Source organism: Neoarius graeffei, chromosome 26 (assembly GCF_027579695.1).
Source record: "Neoarius graeffei isolate fNeoGra1 chromosome 26, fNeoGra1.pri, whole genome shotgun sequence".
In the NCBI taxonomy this organism is placed as follows: domain Eukaryota; kingdom Metazoa; phylum Chordata; class Actinopteri; order Siluriformes; family Ariidae; genus Neoarius; species Neoarius graeffei.
In genome coordinates this window covers 46,866,616-46,887,250 of record NC_083594.1, presented here as the reverse complement: position 1 = coordinate 46,887,250, position 20,635 = coordinate 46,866,616, and the positions used below count along the sequence as shown (strand labels likewise).

General features: G+C 41.6%; 1 protein-coding gene across 3 annotated transcripts in view; it reads left to right on the top strand.

Annotated features, from left to right (window-relative positions):
• The window catches only part of ptprga (protein tyrosine phosphatase receptor type Ga), a 468,558-nt gene that overhangs the window by 386,790 nt on the left and 61,133 nt on the right, over positions 1–20,635 (top strand). For all 3 annotated transcript variants that reach the window (XM_060909915.1, XM_060909917.1, XM_060909916.1), the window contains one exon: positions 12,035–12,219. In XM_060909915.1, coding sequence (XP_060765898.1) covers positions 12,035–12,219 — 185 coding nt within the window. The remainder of the gene's footprint in view (positions 1–12,034; positions 12,220–20,635) is intronic.

The window sequence follows — 20,635 nt, the reverse complement described above, 5'->3', positions numbered from 1 at the left end:
CAATATGAACGACACAGATCCGATTTTTTTCAAATCCAACCCAGGCCGTTTGAATATGTGGTCCTAATTCCGATCCCTATCCGCTCTTTTCATATGCGACTTCAGTCTGAACCGCCAGGTCACATTCATCGGACTTACACGTCATCAACAAGCCACAAACGTCACTATTCTGCGCTGAAGTAGGCGGTGGGTCTCTCAAAAAAAGTTACAACAACATGGCGCATAATCACGGGCGCAGATAGAGGGGGGGACGGGTGGGATTCGTCCCACCCAGATTTAAATTCACCTCGTTCGGTCCCCCCCACTTATAGGGAGGAAAAAACGTCTATGCTGTCTTTCTTTGTATAAGGCAAACCTCACAGAAAAATCAAAAGACTAATTACCATTCGGTTTATTGAGGTGCACAGCAGTACATACATAGTTGCAACAACTCACATAAAACAAAGACTGATATTCGGTTGGTTGAGCTGCGCAGACTGCACAGGTTGCGAGCTCGAGCTTGGTTGCTATGGTTACTAACAACAAGTTTGACAGGCATATCGGGGTTGGGGTTGGTTTGCTGGCAGCTCCCCCCCAGTTTTTTGTCCCTCCCAGTTCAAAAAACGTATCTGCGCATGACATCAATGCGAGGGACGCTTCGGGCTGTGAAGGTTCAGAATCTTCTCAATGGAAGGACGCAGAGGTTAGGGAGCCGATTTCCATTTGGGGGGATGCAGCTATTCAAGCTAGATTGGATGGGTCATACCGCAACTGGGCGGTTTTACTTCCGTAAACACTGGCCATGCTCACTGCGTGTGACGTCGTCGTATCCTGCAATGCGCATGCGGAACACTTTTAGGTCGCTTTTCGTTCATACTGAGGATCACATACAAGTCGCATATATTTGTTAATGTGAACGACCTCACAAAAAAATCGGATTTCACAAAAAAATCGGAATTGAGCATTAAGCCTTGCAGTGTGAACGTAGCGTAAATGTCCGCAGTTTATTTTTCCTCATGTTGCGCCCCCCCTGAAGAACTCTGGCACCCCCTAGGGGAGGCATGCCCCACGCTTTGAAAAGCCCTGACCTAAAACAACATCAGATTTTCACACAAGTCCTAAAAGTAGATAAAGAGAACCCAGTTAAACAAATGAGCCAAAAATATTATACTTGGTCATTTATTTATTGAGGAAAATGATCCAATATTACATATCTGTGAGTGGCAAAAGTATGTGAACCTCTAGGATTAGCAGTGAAATTGGAGTCAGGTGTTTTTAATCAATGGGATGACAATCAGGTGTGACTGGGCACCCTGTTTTATTTAAAGAACAGGGATCTATCAAAGTCTGATCTTCACAACACATGTTTGTGGAAGTGTATCATGGCCCAAACAAAGGAGATTTCTGAGGACCTCAGAAAAAGCGTTGTTGATGCTCATCAGGCTGCAGGGATGAAAGGCTTCCGGATTTACGCGGAAATACGGATATTTGACAACTCTTGAAAATCTCTGGTTTTCTGAATGGAGAAATTTATTTTTCGGATTTTTCGCGTTCCGAGACACGGCGTAATACTTCACATCGTCCTTGCATGGGCGCAGTCCTTAAATATCCCAAACATAGTTCATTGATTAAAGACAGGTGTTCTTTGTTAATGGCGCGCGTGCCAGAGCTCGTTAGGCGTGCGCGTCCAAGGCGCCTTCAGGTGCACGTGCTAAGGCGCGCAGGACTGACACTGTTCTGCGCAAGCGCAACACAATCGCACTAGAAAGCATGTTCAAGCTGCCAGTGTAGCTGCAGTCTTTTTAGTTGCGAATTGCAAGTATTTCCTCGTATTAATAATTCGCCATGTCAAAACAAGCAAAACTTTCCTCCTTCTTTTGACGTGAAGAGAGGTAAGCAATTTATTATATATATTTTTTTCCATCAGAGTTGCATTTTGTTGTTTCGAAGCTAAGTTTTAGTGCCGTTTCTAGAACACAATCAAAAAAACGTGGAAGAAACAGCAATAATGGAAGAGACGATTTCCAAGCTGCCTAAAACTAGCAATGGTAATTATTTTTTGTTACATAATGCACTCAGGCTGCCAGTCAGTGTGTGACACCCCCCCCCGAAAATGCTGGCTACGCCCCTGATTTATATGATAAATTTGGTATTCATTGGTGTGTTTAAATTTACTGACAATACGATCTAATATAAACAATTTTGCTTCAACTCGCATAAATATGAATTGGAAATTTTTAGTTCACTTTAGCTTATGCAAACGCACAACTCTACAAAAAGACTGATAAACGAGGCTCAGTGTCCCCAACACTGAAACCTTCAAGCTTTAGAAACTCTAACAGACCTTTACTTTTTTAACAGTACTGTTTTGGGATTTTGTTGAGTTTACCTTCAACTGTCTGATTTTTTTTTCAAAGTAATGAACTGTGTATCCAGGAAAATCACCGTGTTTTCTAAATGCACTCCTGAAAATTACTCATTAACTAGGGGAATTAAATTTGATATTTTTGACATGTTAATCATTAATGTACATGAAAGAAAAAGGCTTAAAATTTATAACTTGTTTTAGTGAAAATAAGTACTAAAATGCACTAGAATGCAGGGTTTTGTGTGTTGTTATTAAAATATTTTCAGGGGACGTTGCCCCCCCCCCATCTTAGTTTGACTTTCAAAAGTTCAGGATTTTTTTTTTCTTTGCTCCACTTTCATCTCTAAGGCTGGAAAAGGTTACAGAACCATCTCTAACGAGTTTGAACTCCACCAATCCACAGTCAGACAGATAGTGTACAAATGGCGGAAATTCAAGACCATTGTTACCCTCCCCAGGAGTGGTCGACCAACAAAGATCACTCCAAGAGCAAGGCGTGTAATAGTCGGCAAGGTCACAAAGGACCCCAGGGTAACCTCTAAGCAACTGAAGACCTCTCTCACATTGGCTAATGTTAATGTTCATGAACCCACCCTCAGGAGAACACTGAACAATGATGGTGTGCATGGCAGGGTTGCAAGGAGAAAGCCACTGCTCTCCAAAAAGAACATTGCTGCTTGTCTGCAGTTTGCTAAAGATCACGTGGACAAGTCAGAAGGCTATTGGAAAAATGTTTTGTGGATGGATGAGACCAAAATAGAGCTTTTTGGTTTAAATGAGAAGCGTTATGTTTGGAGAAAGGAAAACACTGCATTCCAGCATAAGAACCTTATCCCATCTGTGAAACATGGTGGTGGTAGTATCATGGTTTGGGCCTGTTTTGCTGCATCTGGGCCAGGACGGCTTGCCATCGTTGATGGAACAATGAATTCTGAATTATACCAGCAAATTCTAAAGGAAAGTGTCAGGACATCTGTCCATGAACTGAATCTCAAGAGAAGGTGGGTCATGCAGCAAGACAACGACCCTAAGCACACAAATTGTTCTACCAAAGAATGGTTAAAGAAGAATAAAGTTAATGTTTTGGAATGGCCAAGTCAAAGTCCTGACCTTAATCCAATCAAAATGTTGTGGAAGGACCTGAAGTGAGCAGTTCATGTGAGGAAACCCACCAACATCCCAGAGTTGAAGCTGTTCTGTACGGAGGAACGGGCTAAAATTCCTCCAAGCTGGTGTGCAGGACTGATCAACAGTTACCGCAAACGTTTAGTTGCAGTTATCGCTGCACAAGGGGGTTACACCAGATACTGAAAGCAAAGGTTTGCATACTTTTGCCACTCACAGATATGTAATATTGGATCATTTTCCTCAATAAATAAATGACCAAGTATAATATTTTTGTCTCATTTGTTTAATTGGGTTCTCTTTATCTACTTTTTGGACTTGTGTGAAAATCTGATGATGTTTTAGGTTATATTTATGCAGAAATATAGAAAATTCTAAAGGGTTCACAAACTTTCAAGCATCACTGTACTACCTACACTCTACCACCATGGTGCATGCGTGTGTGTATATATGTGTGTTCACTTGTTTAGCCCAGTTCTTTCCACACTACTGCCTGCTGTCTTTGTCCATCACTATTAGAGCCTGTTGTTTAGGGGGTTGGAACAACACGAACAAAAGTTCTCACACCACACACACCAGTCAGCATGAGGACACTCATTCTCCCCAAAACACGCTGCATTGAGTGCCAGAACGTCTGCACACAGGCCCTGGTTACAGCAGGTTTTGGGGATTAGGAAGGGAGCCATATTCGTGTCTAAGTGCCCAGAGTAAACCCTTCACTAATCCCAGTAGTCGAGCGCATGTTGTGTGGATCTTAGCATTAGCTAACCTGCTAGCACACCATGGCAAAGCTCTTGCTTTTGTTTTTGCCCTAGCTGCGTGACACGTTTTCTTTCTGACACAGTTTTGTGACCACAGAAACAAATTAAAGCTCAGTGTTACGTATAACCCAGTGCTATCCTGAACCATCTGCTCATACCTAATATGCTTCTCTTCAACAGTAAACATTCATTTTTTTTGTCTGGGAATCAAATTAGAGCACACATGCAAACTTAAATTTATTTATTTATTTTTTTAAGTGCCAGAGTAAAAGCTGTTTGGCTCCAAAACCCTCATAGCACTAAAATGAAAATAGCAACTAGGATAATAAATATATATTATAAATATATGAGGTGTTATTGCATCTTCTCCCACTGCCTCTGGTATTTCTGAATTGTCTTTACTTTTGATATTGGAAAGAAAAGGTTCTTTAAGTGTAATATCTAGCCTGGCAAGCGAGCATTAAATTACATTATTGTGTCAGGAAACCTGGCTTTTCTGACATAACATTATTACTAAGACTACAGCTGAGATTTAGATTTATGTGATTACACGATGTAAAAACAATTTCTGTCTTTATTATTTCAAATGGAAGACACACAAACACTGAATGCACAAAATACATTAGGGAATATGCATCAAATGAATGCTCTGCTATAATGTTCTCTCTCGCGCGCTCTCTTTTTAATGGGTGGTACAGGTTATTGCTTGTTTGTGCTCTTATTTGTGACCTACGTTATAACTAGCATTCAGCACATAATGCATTACTGACTGCTGGAAGTACTCCTTTTGTTATCATTGAATTTGTTTATTACTTGTTCCTGTGTTAAATACATATTTACTTGAAGATTGTACCTCAGAATGTTACTGCGGCTAACAATGATAAAGCTACTCGCTAGCTTGATAATACTGTAGCTGATGTTCAGTGGATACTAGCAGTACTGGGTTTTTATTTATTTATTTATTTGTTTATATGGCTTTATCGAAGTACATAAAGGTATCTGAATAGCTTTACAACACTCCTTTAATGGTAGATCTTTCCTATGTAAATAGCAACACATTGCCACTATTTGGTAAAAGGTAGCCAACATGTGATGTAGCTAGCTAGCTAGCTAGCTAAGCTGACCTACTTTGATAACTTCCTTTTCTTGATTTCTCCCCTTAAGCTGCTGTTCTTTTTCAAAAGATATACAAGTGTAAACAGATGGATAACTATCTCATGTGAGCATACATGTCAACCTTTGGTCAATCAAACCTGTACAGTATAACCAACCTCCAAAATCCGTATTTCCCTTATAAAATCCGTATAAGATGCAAATTAAAATAATTTACCTAAAATATGAATGATAATTAACAATGATATATCCCAGTTACTTTTTATTCAATATTAATAACAATAAACCTTCAGAATGAATACAAAGTATTTTTCCAGTCTCACCTGTGAAAGGTAGTCCCATGTGATCTCGTTTGGACGGTAAACCTGTTGGTACAGTTAAACGCAGCACATGAATGAGGCATCTTTATTCTCGGCTACTGTCTAGACGCTATACCAGAGACGGCTGAAGAATCTCCACTTTGCCACATCCAATATGGCGGCAAGGATGACGTATGATTCTACGCAGAATGCGTCGTCGTCTATGTTTATATGTCTATGACTTCCCGGTTGGCGGGATTCTCGCAATGCGGTGTGCACATGATCAAAAGTGGAACGAAGTCTCGCTACCACAAGATAACGCGCGATTTCATAAGACTCTTTACTGGCTGTCTGTGGTGTACAGTACGTTTATCATCGTGGGAATTGATTATAGCTCTAAATAAATATTGAAGTTTTTTTAAAGAATCCGTATAACTTTATTTATACGCCCGTATACTACGTTTATTGAATCAAATCCGTATAAAATACGGACATTCCGTATAGGTTGACATGTATGTGTGAGCTAGCTAACTTGTTAATATGTGTGCGTTAAATCCCAAGAAGATTGCTTGCTAATAGCAAAAGTCCTGAGCTCTAGCATTTCAAACTTCCCCTACCTCTCACTATTACAGACTACACACAATGCAAAAGTCAATCTTTTCTAATTTTACGAGGTTTTTTTTCCCCCCACCTAATATACGATGCTAGTGATGCTATATTGGAAATCATTGGTGCTCTCATAATTAGCTTACTTGCTTAAAGACATTCACTCTCAGATCGGTTACATTCTCTATTACCATTAATGAGCGTCTGTTAGCATTAGCATTTTTGGTGTAATAGCACACATTTCTAATGTTAGTATTAGCAACACAGTGTTGCTTTCATCATGCCTGGCCACAGGAGAGCGATGTGCTCTGTTCTACCCTCGACTAATACACACTGCACATGCTCCTCGGTCATAGATGTGTGTGTGTGGGTGGATAAGTGGATCATGACCACCGAGGCATGTTACGAATGAAAGTCATCTTGCGTATTACCATAGACATTATAGTGCACGATTGTGCCTGCATATTTATTAGCCCTCTCCTCCATTAGTGTTGGTAATAGGAGCCTCTTCAACATGACAAGTATCAGTAGAATTAGTTTAATTAGCATCGTTTTGCATGCAGTGGTCCCCCTGGGAGTGTGTGTGTGTTTGTAGGTGAGTTTTAGGTGCATTGGAAGCAGGGAGGGAAGAGATCTGTGTGTGTGTGTGTGTGTGTAAGGTGGCCATGGTGATCTGAGAGAGCTGGGCAGGGGAGGGGAGGCATGGAGGCAGGCACAGTTTGAGGAAGGCATGACGCAATCCAGAGAGAGAGAGAAAGGGGGTGGGCACTCTGGTCAAACAGAGCCATCTACTGGTCACTCGGTGAGCATGTTTATGTGGAAGAGAATAATAGTGGGTGGGTAAAAATATATCAGACACAGCAGTGTTATTTTTGTGGTCACTTATTTAGTGCAGTGTCTTGTTAGTCCACATTTCTCAGTTTCACTTTCTGACCACAGTGCCGCTGTTGCCTGGATATTTTGGATCAGAGGACGATTTCCTATCTCACTATACACAGCGCCACTGCTGCACCTCAAACACTCATATCACTGTGTCACTGAATGATGCATCACCCAAATAGTGTCTGCTCACAGGGGAGCCACTGGTCATTTTCATGGTTGGAGGGAGTTGAGAGGAGCAGACATTATGCATAGCAGCACATGGGCTACCGTTAGTAAAGGTACGCCTACAAATATGTTGGGTTCACCTGATAAAATGGCCATACTATACAAGGAAGGTGTAGTGAATAAACAGGCCCCTGAGTGTCTAATTACACTATAAGCTCAAAGTGTGAAATGAAAGCGTTTGAATTTTAAATGTAATGGTTACTCGTTATCGGGTATCTTTTACATCCAACTTTAACTGCATTGGATATCAAGCTGAGAGGAATTTGGGTACTGAATGGATCCGGGTGTCTGGATCTGTCAGTTCAAATGAATGTGACCACAGTGCCTGTCAGTCCTAATGGAAAAGGTGTGCTTTTCAGTGCAATGAAGTACATGTTAAGTGAACATGTTGCCTTTGAGACTACCAGAACTAGTAAAGGAGGAATGGCATTTATTTCGTCAGTCTCAGAGAAGAAGGCGTGGCCTCTGTGGCTGGCAGTCTCAGAGAAGAAAGCATGGCCTTTCAGCCTTTGTCACAATGAAGGAGGTATGACAGTTATGCCAGTCAGTCCTAGTGAACTAGACATGACCAATGTATCCATTAGATACAGGACAAACTGAACAGGATGTGAGTGGACCCTTGCCTGGTCACCTGGATCTCCAGCTACCTCACTGACAGGCCGCAGTACGTCAGGCTGAAGGACATCACATCTGACACTGTGATTAGCAGCACCGGAGCACCCCAGGGCACGGTGCTGGCCCCTCTTCTCTTCACCCTGTACACCGCGGACTTCTGCTACAACTTGGAGCTGTGTCACATTCAGAAGTTTGCCGATGACACAGCCATCATTGGGTGCATCAGTGACGACAGAGAGGAGGAGTATAGGAGCCTGGTGAGGGACTTTGCTGTGTGGTGCAGCAGGAACCGTCTGCAGCTCAACACCTCGAAGACCAAGGAGCTGGTCATTGACTTTGGGAGGTCCAGACCAAGGTCACGACCAGTTCTGATCGAGGGAGTCGAGGTGGAGGCTGTGGATTCCTACAAGTACCTTGGGCTGTGGCTGGACAGCAAGCTGGACTAGACTCGCAACACCAATCACTTATACAGGAAGGGACAGAGCAGGCTGTACTTCCTTAGGAGGCTGTGGTCCTTTAACATCTACAGGAAACTCCTCTGGATGTTCTATCAGTCTGTGGTCGCCAGTGTCCTGTTTTACACCGTGGTATGCTGGGGGGGGACAGCACATCCAAGAAGGACACATCCAGGCTGGACAAACTGATCAGGTGGGCCGGCTCTGTGGTCGGCATGAAGCTGGACTCTCTGGTGACGGTGGCAGAGAAGAGGTCTATGGACAAACTATTGAACATCATGGACGACGCCAGTCACCCTCTGCACACCATCATCAGGAACCAGAGGAGCCTGTTCAGTGACAGAATGCTCCTTCCCAAGTGCAGGACGAACAGACTCAAAAACTCCTTTGTCCCTCACGCCATCAGACTGTACAACTCCTCTCTGGGGGGGAGGAGGGGTAACAGGAGGACAGAGGATGGGAAGGAGCAGTAGCCTAGCCTAACAATAAGCAATACCGGACAATGTGCAATATAAAGTGCAATAACTTTCCTGCTCCCCCATACACACACACACACACACCCTAACCCCACTTCTCCCCCCTTCCTCTCTTCCCCATATCTTATTCTTTTATATTTGTATTTGTAAATACTTAATTTATTTTAATTTATCTAGAAGTTTTCTCTATTTCTTTTCTCTGTTTATCTGTAATGATGCTGCTGGAATCTTAATTTCCCTGAGGGAACCCTCCCAAAGGGATCAATAAAGTTTTATCTAATCTAATCTAATCTAGAGGCCTCTGTGCCTGTCAGTCCTACTGAAGGTGTGGCCTCTGTGCCCGTCAGTCCTACTGAAGGTGTGGCCTCTGTCCCTGTCAGTCCCATCCCAATGAAGGAGGTGTGGACTTTGTGTTTGGAAGTCCCAGTGAAGGTGGTCTGGTCTTTTTCTATGTCCGTCCCAGTGAAGGAGGTATGGCCGCTGTGCCTGTCCATCATAGTGATGGAGGTGTGCCTGTCAGTCCCAGTGATGGAGGAGTGGCCACTGTGCCTGTCAGTCCCACCGAAGGTGTGGCCTCTGTCCCTGTCAGTCCCATCCCAATGAAGGAAGTGTGGTCTTTGTGTTTGGAAGTCCCAGTGAAGGTGGGCTGGTCTTTATCTATGTCAGTCCCAGTGAAGGAGGTGTGGCCTCTGCGCCAGTCAACTGTAGTGATGGAGGTGCGCCTGTCAGTTGTGGTGATGGAGATATGGCCTTTGTGTCTGTCAGTCCTTGTGAAGTAGATGTGGCTTTTGCGTCTGTTAGTCCCAGTGATGGATATGTGATCTCTGTGCCTGTCAGTCCCAGTGAAGGAGGTGGGGCCTCTGTGCCCGTCAGTCCCAGTGAAGGAGGTGGGGCCTCTGTGTCTGTTATCAGAGGTGGACAAAGAACCCAACTTCATTACTTAAGTCAAAGTACAGATCCCACTGTTCAAATGTTACTCCGATACAAGTGAAAGTTGTCCAGTCAAATCTTTACTTAAGTTAAAGTACTGAAGTACTTGATTTTAAAAATAGTTGAGTATTAAAAGTACATTTTTCTGTCAACTCATTGTTGTGTTATTGCCACAATGCTTACAAAACCTAATGCCTCTGAAGCAACCTACTGGATTCACAAAGTGAACGCATGCTGTGCCATCATGGTGGTTTAACGTGAAGCTCCACCTGACATGCTAGCAAACTCTTTTCAAACTCGAAATCATATCGGGTAGCTAACACTACTAGAAAAGAGAGATTTCTAATTTTTTTTATTTGGCAAGATTATGCTAAAACATTTCTGAAAGGACTTCAGATAAGTTCCCGTTATTCATGTTAGCGTAACACCAGTTTTACATGCTAACTAAGTGTCCAAGTTAACTAGCAATGTGCTCACGTTAGCCGTGGACAAGGCGATGGCAACTTGGCGGGCAAATCCATAGAAAGTCATTTGACTAACCAGACTGCATAGTTATTGCAACGTTATCGCTAGCTCTCAAAGCACACACAATTTTGTTGCAAGTTTTCTCTTGGAATAAAACGTTTGCATACCTCAATATGCTTCCGCAGGTTGGACGGCGAGTTTTTGTAGGCTGTGATGTGGTTTGTTTTAGGCAAACAAAGTGAACACTTAAAACGAAACAGATCGTTAATCCTTTCAGAAAACTGAAACATGGGTTCATGGGCCATGAGTGCGTGCGTTCTCCAGAAGAACCGCCTCCTTCCATTCTGCCATCAACTGATTGTGTTCAAATAATGCTGCTGAGAAATCATTTAACTTGATTTTATACAGTCTGTGGACGTGACGTGACCCTAGTGATTACTGATCGGCTCTCAGTGTCACCTGCATAAAAACCAATCACGTTTTAGAAAAGAAAAGAAAACATCCACTTTCAAAGCCACTTCATAGCAGACCTTGATAGAAATGTAGTGGAGTGAAAAGTACGATACTTGTTGTTCAAATGTAGTGAAGTTAAAGTCGTAAGTTTCCAAAAAAAAATAATACTCAAAGTACAGATACTCAAAAAGTGTACTTAAGTACAGTACTCAAGTAAATGTACTTTGTTACTGTCCACCTCTGTCTGTTAGTCCCAATGAAAGAGACCAGACATTATTTTGTCTTTCCTGAGTGCGGGTTTCAGAAAAAGTTTCAGAAAGCCGAGACCAATGGATTTGATCGATTTGGAGAAATGTAATTATCAAACTCCCATGGGTGTCAGTGTCAGGTAAATATAGCTCTTGTGTATGATAACGGTGAATAAACACATTAGTCACAGAGCTCTACTCATAAACACATCATTGCAAATTTGTTCCAGAACTAAATGCAGCAGTCAAAGCCTCATTGGCCATCAACAAACAAATATTCAGTGTTCCAAATAAAACACACAAGAATGAGAAAAGAGTAATGTCTTGCTGCTGTTATGTAGGGAATAGAATATTGAACAGAGTTGATGGTGGATCGTGAACATGTCAACAGTAGTGCTTTGTTAGCAGAAAAGATTATTAAAAAGTGAATATTAAAAGTGACATTTGTGAGACTGCTTTATGGTAGCACTCGTTTATACCATGCCTCCTTCACTGTATCCATTTTAAAAAAAAAAGCTTATAGGGATTTGAAAACCTTTTGAGAGATGTACAGTAGGATGTAGATGCACTGCTGGCGTTTTTACATTTTCTCATATAATGTGTGCTTTATCTTCAGATGAAGTAATAATCACTGTATGCGTCTCACACAGATGTACACCATTTTGTCTCTTTGTCTCTCTAGCTCCCATTTACTGTTGTTTATCAGTGTTTGTGGGAGAACCACACATCTCGCTTGCACACAAAGACATAAACAAAAACACACACACACTGGCAGTATGAATGACCTGCAGGCAGGTATATATGAGTTTGTGGATTTTATTATTCACAATGGGGCCATGGGGAGCCATGACTCAGTCTCTCACAATTACAATGCTCTCTTTTTCTCCATATGATCACCATCTCTCACTGCAGCTTTTCTGTCGCACATTCTCTCATCTCTTTGTCATTCAACGTACTAAATAGATGGCCGTGTCATAATCAAAGCTGCCGTTATTAAACACCCATGTCTCCTCTCTCTTTCTCTCTCTCTATAGCCTGCAGTAGTGCTCCCATCAACATGCAAGTTCAGCCTCTGAATAAAACAGCCTTGGTGGTGCGATGGTCCCGCCCCGAGATCACCTATGACCCGCCCATTGTCAGCTACCTCATCTCTTACAGCTGGACCCGAAATGACGAGGCATACGAGGAGACGTACGTCAAAGGCAGCGACCAAAAACTGGTAAGCTACAGTGTTCGTTCAAGCAAAAATTAAATTAAAAATAATTGATTTTCCACAACTAATAAAAATGAGAATGGTCAGTAATGGTCAACTAGACAAAAGTGAAACTTGTTTTTCCCTTTATCTCCACACGTGTGTGTATCATTTTCTTTGCAAACATGAATTAATCAAAAGGCATCGTGTGAGGATGCGCATTACCAATGTATGCGCATTTAAGATGAAATATAACTTCCTGTATGGATTTAATTTTTATCATGTTGGACATTTTAATTTATATCTTGTTAGAAATGCAAAAAAAAAAAAAAAGTGTGTGTATGAAGAATTTATTTCCCAGTCAAGTGTAAAATGAGAAATGGATTCTGAAATATTAATAAGGACTTGGAAAAGTGTAAGGTTGCTCTGTTAAGACCCTGAGATTGTATATTGTAGCATATCTCATGCCTCATTCAGTTCCTTTCTTAATTTTACATTTATTTTACCAGCAGAATCCAACTGAGGTCGAATCTTGTTTCTAAAGGAGACCTGACCAAGAAGCCAGCATAGATTAAATTCATTTTTCTGGCTGAGAAGAAATTCTGCTCAGTTAGTAAGTGTATTATTTATTTAGACGGAGTGCAGGGACGTTTCTGTTCATCAATAACACAGCTTTCTACTGCACACTAGCTCTGGATAGTGAGCCGTAGTATTGCATTGAGACAATCATGGTATGTTGTTGACAAAAACTACAAATTTATTAAAATCTGTAGCAAACGTAAAGCATGGAACATGAAATAGAAAAATATTACTCATTCACTTTCTGTATATATTTTTGACAAATATACAGTATGTACTACTGTTGTACTAACTAGCTAACATCCGCTTAGTTGCCACAATCAAATGCATGTATAAAATATGTGACAGAATGAACAAAGCATCATATCTGTTTGTAGCAATGACAGGCCATTTTTAAATCTAGCTGTGATCAAGGATTGTGGTATATCAAAAGAAAGAGTATGAAGTTCTGAATTTAAAGCTGGTTTTATTTTCCATCCATCCATTATCTGTAGCCGCTTATCCTGTCCTACAGGGTCGCAGGCGAGCTGGAGCCTATCCCAGCTGACTATGGGCGAAAGGCGGGGTGCACCCTGGACAAGTCGCCAGGTCATCACAGGGCTGACACATAGACACAGACAACCATTCACACTCACATTCACACCTACGCTCAATTTAGAGCCACCAGTTAGCCTAACCTGCATGTCTTTGGACTGTGGAGGAAACCGGAGCACCCGGAGGAAACCCACGGGGAGAACATGCAAACTCCACACAGAAAGGCCCTCGCCGGCCACTGGGCTTGAACCCAGGACCTTCTTGCTGTGAGGCGACAGTGCTAACCACTACACCACCGTGCCACCTGGTTTTATCTTCCCCCAAGGTTAAATAGAACAGAAGTTGCAGCTGTTTTTGAAATTTTCAGTTTTTTGAAATTTAAAATTTTTTTTCCGTCAGCCTTAGTTGGCTGCTTCCAGCAATATACAGCCATCTTGAGAAAGTAAAGTAAAGCACCTTCAGGAGCAGTTCTTGTGCCCAAAACATCTATCAATTGCTAAGAGTTTAAAAATAACCTTTTGCTCCAGTATTTTTTTATTTATTTTGAAATTTAATTGCATTATTTGCATAGTGAGCTGGCATAAACTACTCAAATCAATTTCACCAACTGAGCAATGGCACGACCGGAACAGTTGATTATAGGTACTTTGCTGACCATTGTACCAAATCATTCAAACCCATCTAAAGATAATTAAGGATAATAACAGTCTACATAGATTCCTTTTAAAGTATTAAATCTGTCCTCTCTGACTGTATTCTCTTCTCTACAACTCGCCTAATCAGCATACAAATGCCCCTTATTGCACATGATGGCACAACAAGGCAAAAGGTGGCAGCACAGTGCCACACGTTACTTTTCAGAGGGTGGCGCTCAAAAGCGCTATGCATTACATGTTTCTAATCAAATGTAACTTCTTCAAAACAATATTATTAACATCCCTGAACCTTCTCTTTTTTTCTCTGTCCTCCAGAATCCAATGTTTTTATTGTTTTCCACAGAAGGATACACATCTCTTGACCATGCCTAGAACTTCCGCTGTCTCTGGCCGGTTTCCGGTTTGACCGAAATTACTGCGAAAAGGCCCACCAGGGGTCGTGATTGTTCCCGACCGCTGGTATCGAGTTCGGTCAGTGTCGACCAATAGAAAGCGAGCTAGAGTCTAATGTCACACGGGTGACACGTCATTGGCTTTCGACCAAAATCCAACATGGCCGCGCCCAGCAGTTTCATGGTCAACGTTCAGAAAAAAGATCGCTGTGTCAAAAGTAATCAGAATCGTGCAAATCTGAGTGCGTATTCTGAAAATTCAGGGTTTTTCCAATAAAATCCCCACCTCTTGTGAAGCTGAACGTACTTTTTATGTTGGTAACACGGCGATCAAAAATTTGCAATTTACTATGTAAATGGATGGGCGCTTCCCGCATGGCATTACTACGGTTAGTCAAATATGAGCAACAATAGAGAGTATGTGGGATTTAAAAATTTTAACTTGAAAATGTCCTCAGTCTCGATTGGATCCAAAAATTCCGCATCGGTATAGAGCCTGTGCTGATGTGTGACTTCACGCCAAATGACTATGTGCCATCTGTCTGAAGCAGTGAAAAGGCAAACCTAAGGGTTTGGTAAGGTTACGATCAGTGAAAGCCCGGGAAAACTGATATTCCTGTTTCCGGTTGAGAGTACGCTGTCCACATTTTGGCTGCCACTTCCCACCAGAGCTTTTTATTTTTCTTTTTTTCCCCCTTTGTTTTTCTTTTTGTGGTTATATAGTTTGATGTTTGTTTGTTTGTTTTTTTATTGTTTTGTCCGCCGGTTGTGACGTATGTAGCTCCGGACCCAGTTTTGGGCGTCAGTTTCCTTTTGGCCTTCGTCCAGCATGGGTGATGCCTGTGCTCCTCACGATGGACTGCATTGAGCTCATTGCTCTTTTAACATCAGGGCTGTCCAGCGCTCTGTGCAGTGGTACTTCTGTGCTTGGTGCGGTGTTCTGAGCAATGTGTCGCGGTGGCTATGCAGGTGGTTTGGGACATACTAGCACTCTGTGTGGCGGTGCTTCTATGCTCGCTTTGTGGATCCATGGCGCGGTGTACAAAAGCGATGTTGCCCGGCGGCTGTGCAGGCGGTGTGGATTTGTCTTTGTGCGCCTTTTGGTGGGACTGTGGGTAGCTATGCTGTTGGAATTATATCCTGATCCTTTTTTGGTGGACTCCTCCCCCAACCCCCAATTGTAAAGCGACCTTGAGTGTGAGAAAGGCGCTATATAAAATGAAATTATTATTATTATATTGCTGCTGTTGAATTCTTGTCAGAATCTCATATAACATACTTTGACACCTCAACTTGAAGAAACCATAAATATATTTCACCAAAACAGCAAGAAGTTTTTATTTTCTTTGTAACCTTGCCTCGGTTATCTTCCGGTAAAGATGCTGGGTAGGGAGCCAGTGTAACAAATGCTCTGATAAAAACAAAAAAAAGTCATAAACATGCCTAAAACCTTGCTATCCAAGTGCGACTTCTTCACACAGTAAGCGTCACACTTGGATCAAATTAATGGATAGCTACGTGCCTTAGTGAAATGGACAAAAACCTAATCGATTTACTTTGAAATCGAATACCGGCTGTCAAAATGTCTGTGATGCTCCTGTATTATAGATAGAACGTAATCTTTAAATGCAGTATTCCCCGTTTACTTTTTGGGGATTTTAAAATACCTTGATTTGATCAAATTAGTTGCCAATTTGAAATTGACTTTACTTTTGTCTCTTTGGTAAGATTTCATTTTAGAGTTTTTTACGAACACAAGGTGCTTATGCCAAGCTTGGCAACTTCTGTTCGTTGCAATTTCCTGTGTTGCCAACATCAAGGCTCATTGCTGTGTGTGTGTGTGTGTGTGTGTGTGTGTATAGGGGTGCATTTGTGCATTAATTTCATATCCATGTACATTATGTCTTCCCACTGTACCACAGATCAATGACTTAATGCTGCTTATGCTGAGCCGCTCCACTTTGATGTCATTAATCTTACATTCGCCACTACCATAGAATAAATTAGAATAATGCAGACCTTATAGGCAGTCAAGCGCTAATATAGTATTCATCCTGCTTCTCTCCATCCCCATTATCTTTGAAGTAGCACATTAGGTGCATACACAATAACCCACTCCCACCTGCAGCCACACCTGTAGTCATTTGGATGCTGCTGTAATTATCCAATGAAGCATACTTTGTCTTCTCTGTAGAGCTAAAAAGCTTCAATCAGTCCAGCTGCGGATTATCAAGTACATTTCTGGACATTCGCAAGGAAGGGGTCTCGGCAGGACCAACTGACCTTGATGTTCTATGTTTGGAAATACTAATGCAGCATTCACTAGCCACAAAGCACTTAAGAAGAACGTCTGGGTTTTACCGTCTCTCTGCACGAGGTTTTATTTTGTAGCAGTCGTGGGGGGGCGGAAATTAATGAGGGGCCGTGATTGCCGATTCCCTGCTCGAGGGTGATGAGAGGTAGAGATGTTTTCTTTCTTTTCTTTTTTTAAGCTTTCCTCTGCATGATCGGTAATGAAATCACAAGCGCCACGGAGGCCTTCTCCTCATCCACATCTGCCCACGATCCATATCCCTTTTGTCGCGCTGCCTCTCTCAGCCTCGCTCTCTCTCGCGCGTTCCTTTTCAGAGCTTCATTTCCATTTTTATTCTCAATTTCCTCCCAAGACACTGCAGTTATCTGGGTCACATTAGGGACTGCTGTGGCTTTATGAAGGGGGGGGAAAACTTCTACCAAATCAACGTAAAATCCACTCAAGACCTGATGGCTTTTCCAGCACCATCGCATGAGGTGGATAAGCCGATTTTAGAAGGAAAAGAAACGGCCTCTTTAGCAGTGTTAAATCAAGCAGGACTGGCATGGAGCAGAGCAGGGCAGGAGGGATGATGAACAGAATTTGCCTGATATGAAATTTGGATGAGGTGTGAATCCTCACCATGGCCGTGTGATGTATGTATGTACATGAGATTTTATTCCTCTCCTATTATTGCAGTGTCAACACTAAATGTTATATTTATTAAAGAACATCTGCGAAACAAGTTAGGTTATCACTTATGTTATAGCTTGTAAAAGTTAATAACACCAAAACAAGCACGTCATGTGACGGAGAAATCAGAAAGAGGACTTTCCTGTTTGAGAAAAATGAAAGTAAGTGTTATTTCTGACAGTTACAATGCACTGACAGTCGAGACTCCGTCCATAAATCTTAAAGAAACACCTGACAGAACAGTATGCAGTAATATAACCCCAAATCAAAAAGTTGGGACGGTATGTTGAAATTAAAACTGAAAATGATTTGTAAATAATCTTTGACTGTATTGCACTCAAAACAATACAACAGCACATTATTTGTTTTACGTCATGAGTTTTTCTGTTTTTACAAAATAAACACATTTCAATTTTGATTCTTACAACACTTTACTGTCCAAACTTTTTTTTTAAAGTATTCATCGTTTTCTAATGATGTCATTCCTTCTCACAACACTTAAAAGATGTTTAGGGACTGAAGACACCAAGTGATGAAGTGTTTCAGGTGTTATTTTGTCCCATTCTTTCTGCAAACAGATCTTAAGGTGTGCAATAGTATGAGGTCATTGTCACATTTTTCGTTTCAAAATTCACCACACATTCTCTGTTGGGGACAGAGAGGACGGGCGCCCTCTTCTTCCACATCCATGCCTTTGTAATGTGTGCAGAATGTGGTTTTGCATTGTCTTGTTGCCTGGAAAAGCTGACGTCTTGAAGGCAGCCTGTATTGCTCCAAAATCTCAGTGTACTTTTCTGCATTCATGCTGCCGTCACGGAGGCGCAAGTTACTTTTGCCAAGGGCACGGACACAACCCCATACCATGACAGACCCTGACTTTTGGACTTGTTCCTGGTAATTGAGGTTTTTCACCTGCCGTCACAGGGTCACACTCTGGCGCCGGAGCGCGCTAGCTCCCAGCTTGCCCGAGCGTGTTAGCTCAGTAAACTAGTAAATACAGTAAAGGAAAAACTTGAGACTGAAAGGTTTTAACAGTCATCCAAATGACTGAACGTAACATTGCTACAGTAACATACCAGCTATGATGTTGTTGACATTAGCTAGTGCTAACATCTAGCTGCTAGTACACTGCTACAACACAGACACCGACCCTAATAATACAGTTCTTGGTCATTGCCTGGTAACAGCAAATTTATAACGGGCCATGTCTCAACAGACTAAGAAGTTATTTCAATGACATTTAATAACATTTTGTTTATCCTGAGGGCCGAAAGTAAATGAAAATGTGAACAAACCTTAGCTGTAATAAGATGGCGACCACCGGCTCCAGGGACGACCCGCTGATGTAGGCATGTTACCCAGCCTGACACAAAATATTTGTAGGCATCCAAACTCTTATACGCTTTCAGATCAATAGCTGTGTATGGCGATGGGTTTTTAACGACATAGGTATACAGATCATGTGGGCCGAAGTCAGGTAAAGACGAGGGCTTCGTGTACTTCCGTACGTCAGTGAACAATCCTGGTGGAAGCAGGTAAACGTCGTTCTCTAAGCCTGCTAACCTCAATTTTTGCAAATACCTCTCCCTCTGCTCACCCTGTAAATGCCCTACGTCGCTGGATAGTGAAGGTGTTTTCTGCATCTCGCTCCTTTTTCTTTTATGTTTTTCATTTGTCGCCTTCCTCGCATTCAAACCGATTCGAGCCGTGACGTCCAAAATGGCAGCCTCACATGACTTGGTCACGTGGGTGAAAAACCTCAATAATCTGAATGGTCCTTTTCATCATTGGTCCAGAGCACATGATGTCCGTTTCTTAAAAAAAAAAAAGACCTGAAATAGTGATTCGTCTGACCACAATACACATTTCCACTGTGTGATGGTCCATCCCAGATGCCTCCGAGCCCAGAGAAGTCGATGGCGCTTCTGGATGCAGTTACCATAAGGCTTCCTTTTTCCACAGTCAAGTTTTAACTGGTATTTGTGGATGTAACTATGTACTGTAGTGCTTGACAAAAGATTTGCCAAAGTAATCCTGAGTCCATGTGGTTATATCAGCTATAGATGAATGATGGTTCTTGGCGCAGTGGCGTCTGAGGGATCGGAGATCACAGGTCTTCAGCTTAGGTTTGCGCCCTTGACCTTTACGCACTGAAATTCTTCCAGGTTCCTTCAGTCATTTAATAATATGTACCATAGAGAGTGAAATATTCAAATCCCTTCATATTTTGCAGCTGTTACGCACCTTAGTGGGTCTTGGGTAGAGGGTATCTCTCTTTGAGAAACATTGTGTGAAACATTTCAATAATTTTTCTCATGTGTTTGTTGATAAACTGGAGATCCTCAGCCCATCTTTGCTTCTTAAAAGACTAGGCCTTTCCTGGAGACTGATTTTGTACCAAATCATGATTACAATCACCTGTTGACATTACCTGCTTCAAATCACATGATTATTTAATTGTTTTACTTGATTATTAACCCTAAATTGTCCTGTCCTAACTTTTTTTTTGGAATGTGTTACAGGCCTGAAATGCCGAAATGGTTGTATATTAACAAATGCAATAAAGTTGACCGGACAAAACATGGGTTCATACCGTCTGCAATCAAATGCAAGTCATAGTCAATGTAGAAATCACTGCTTTCTTTTTTATTTTTTGCATTTTGCATACTGTTCCAACTTTTCTGATTTGAGGTTGTATATCAACAGTTATGTGTTTGTTTGTTAAATAACAGCACGTTTTAAAGCTGTGTATTGCTTTTTTTTTGGTGGTGTTTTCTCTAAATGGCTTTAAAATTCAGTTTTAAAGTTTTCTGAAAATATTATTTCTCCAAAAACAGTATCCATCCAAGGTCACGCTATGTGGGCTAATAAACTGCTGTCTGTCTGTAATCCGTCCCTGAAAACCTTACTTTTAAACATTGATCTGTGTTCCTCCTGAAAGGTCACATGACCAGATAAGCAAACATTTGCATTGATGCTAAGCTTGTACAGGCAATGTGACATTTTGCAAAGTCAATATTGGCTCAAATGTTTCATCCATAATGCTGGAATATTATTATTCGGATTTAATCAGAGTAAAATTAGAACTCATTCGAATTTTCTCGTAAAATCAACTAAACAGCATTTGTTCTCTGCATATTGGAGGTCCTCTTCCATAAACTTAAATTACACTCCATTAGCAGTCATTATGACCGAGGTATTAATTCGCCTGAGCTGTTTTACTCTGTTAATTCAGGATCAGTATCTCTAACTTCTCCTGTCTAAATTCATGAAACATTTTATTAGTATTAAATAAT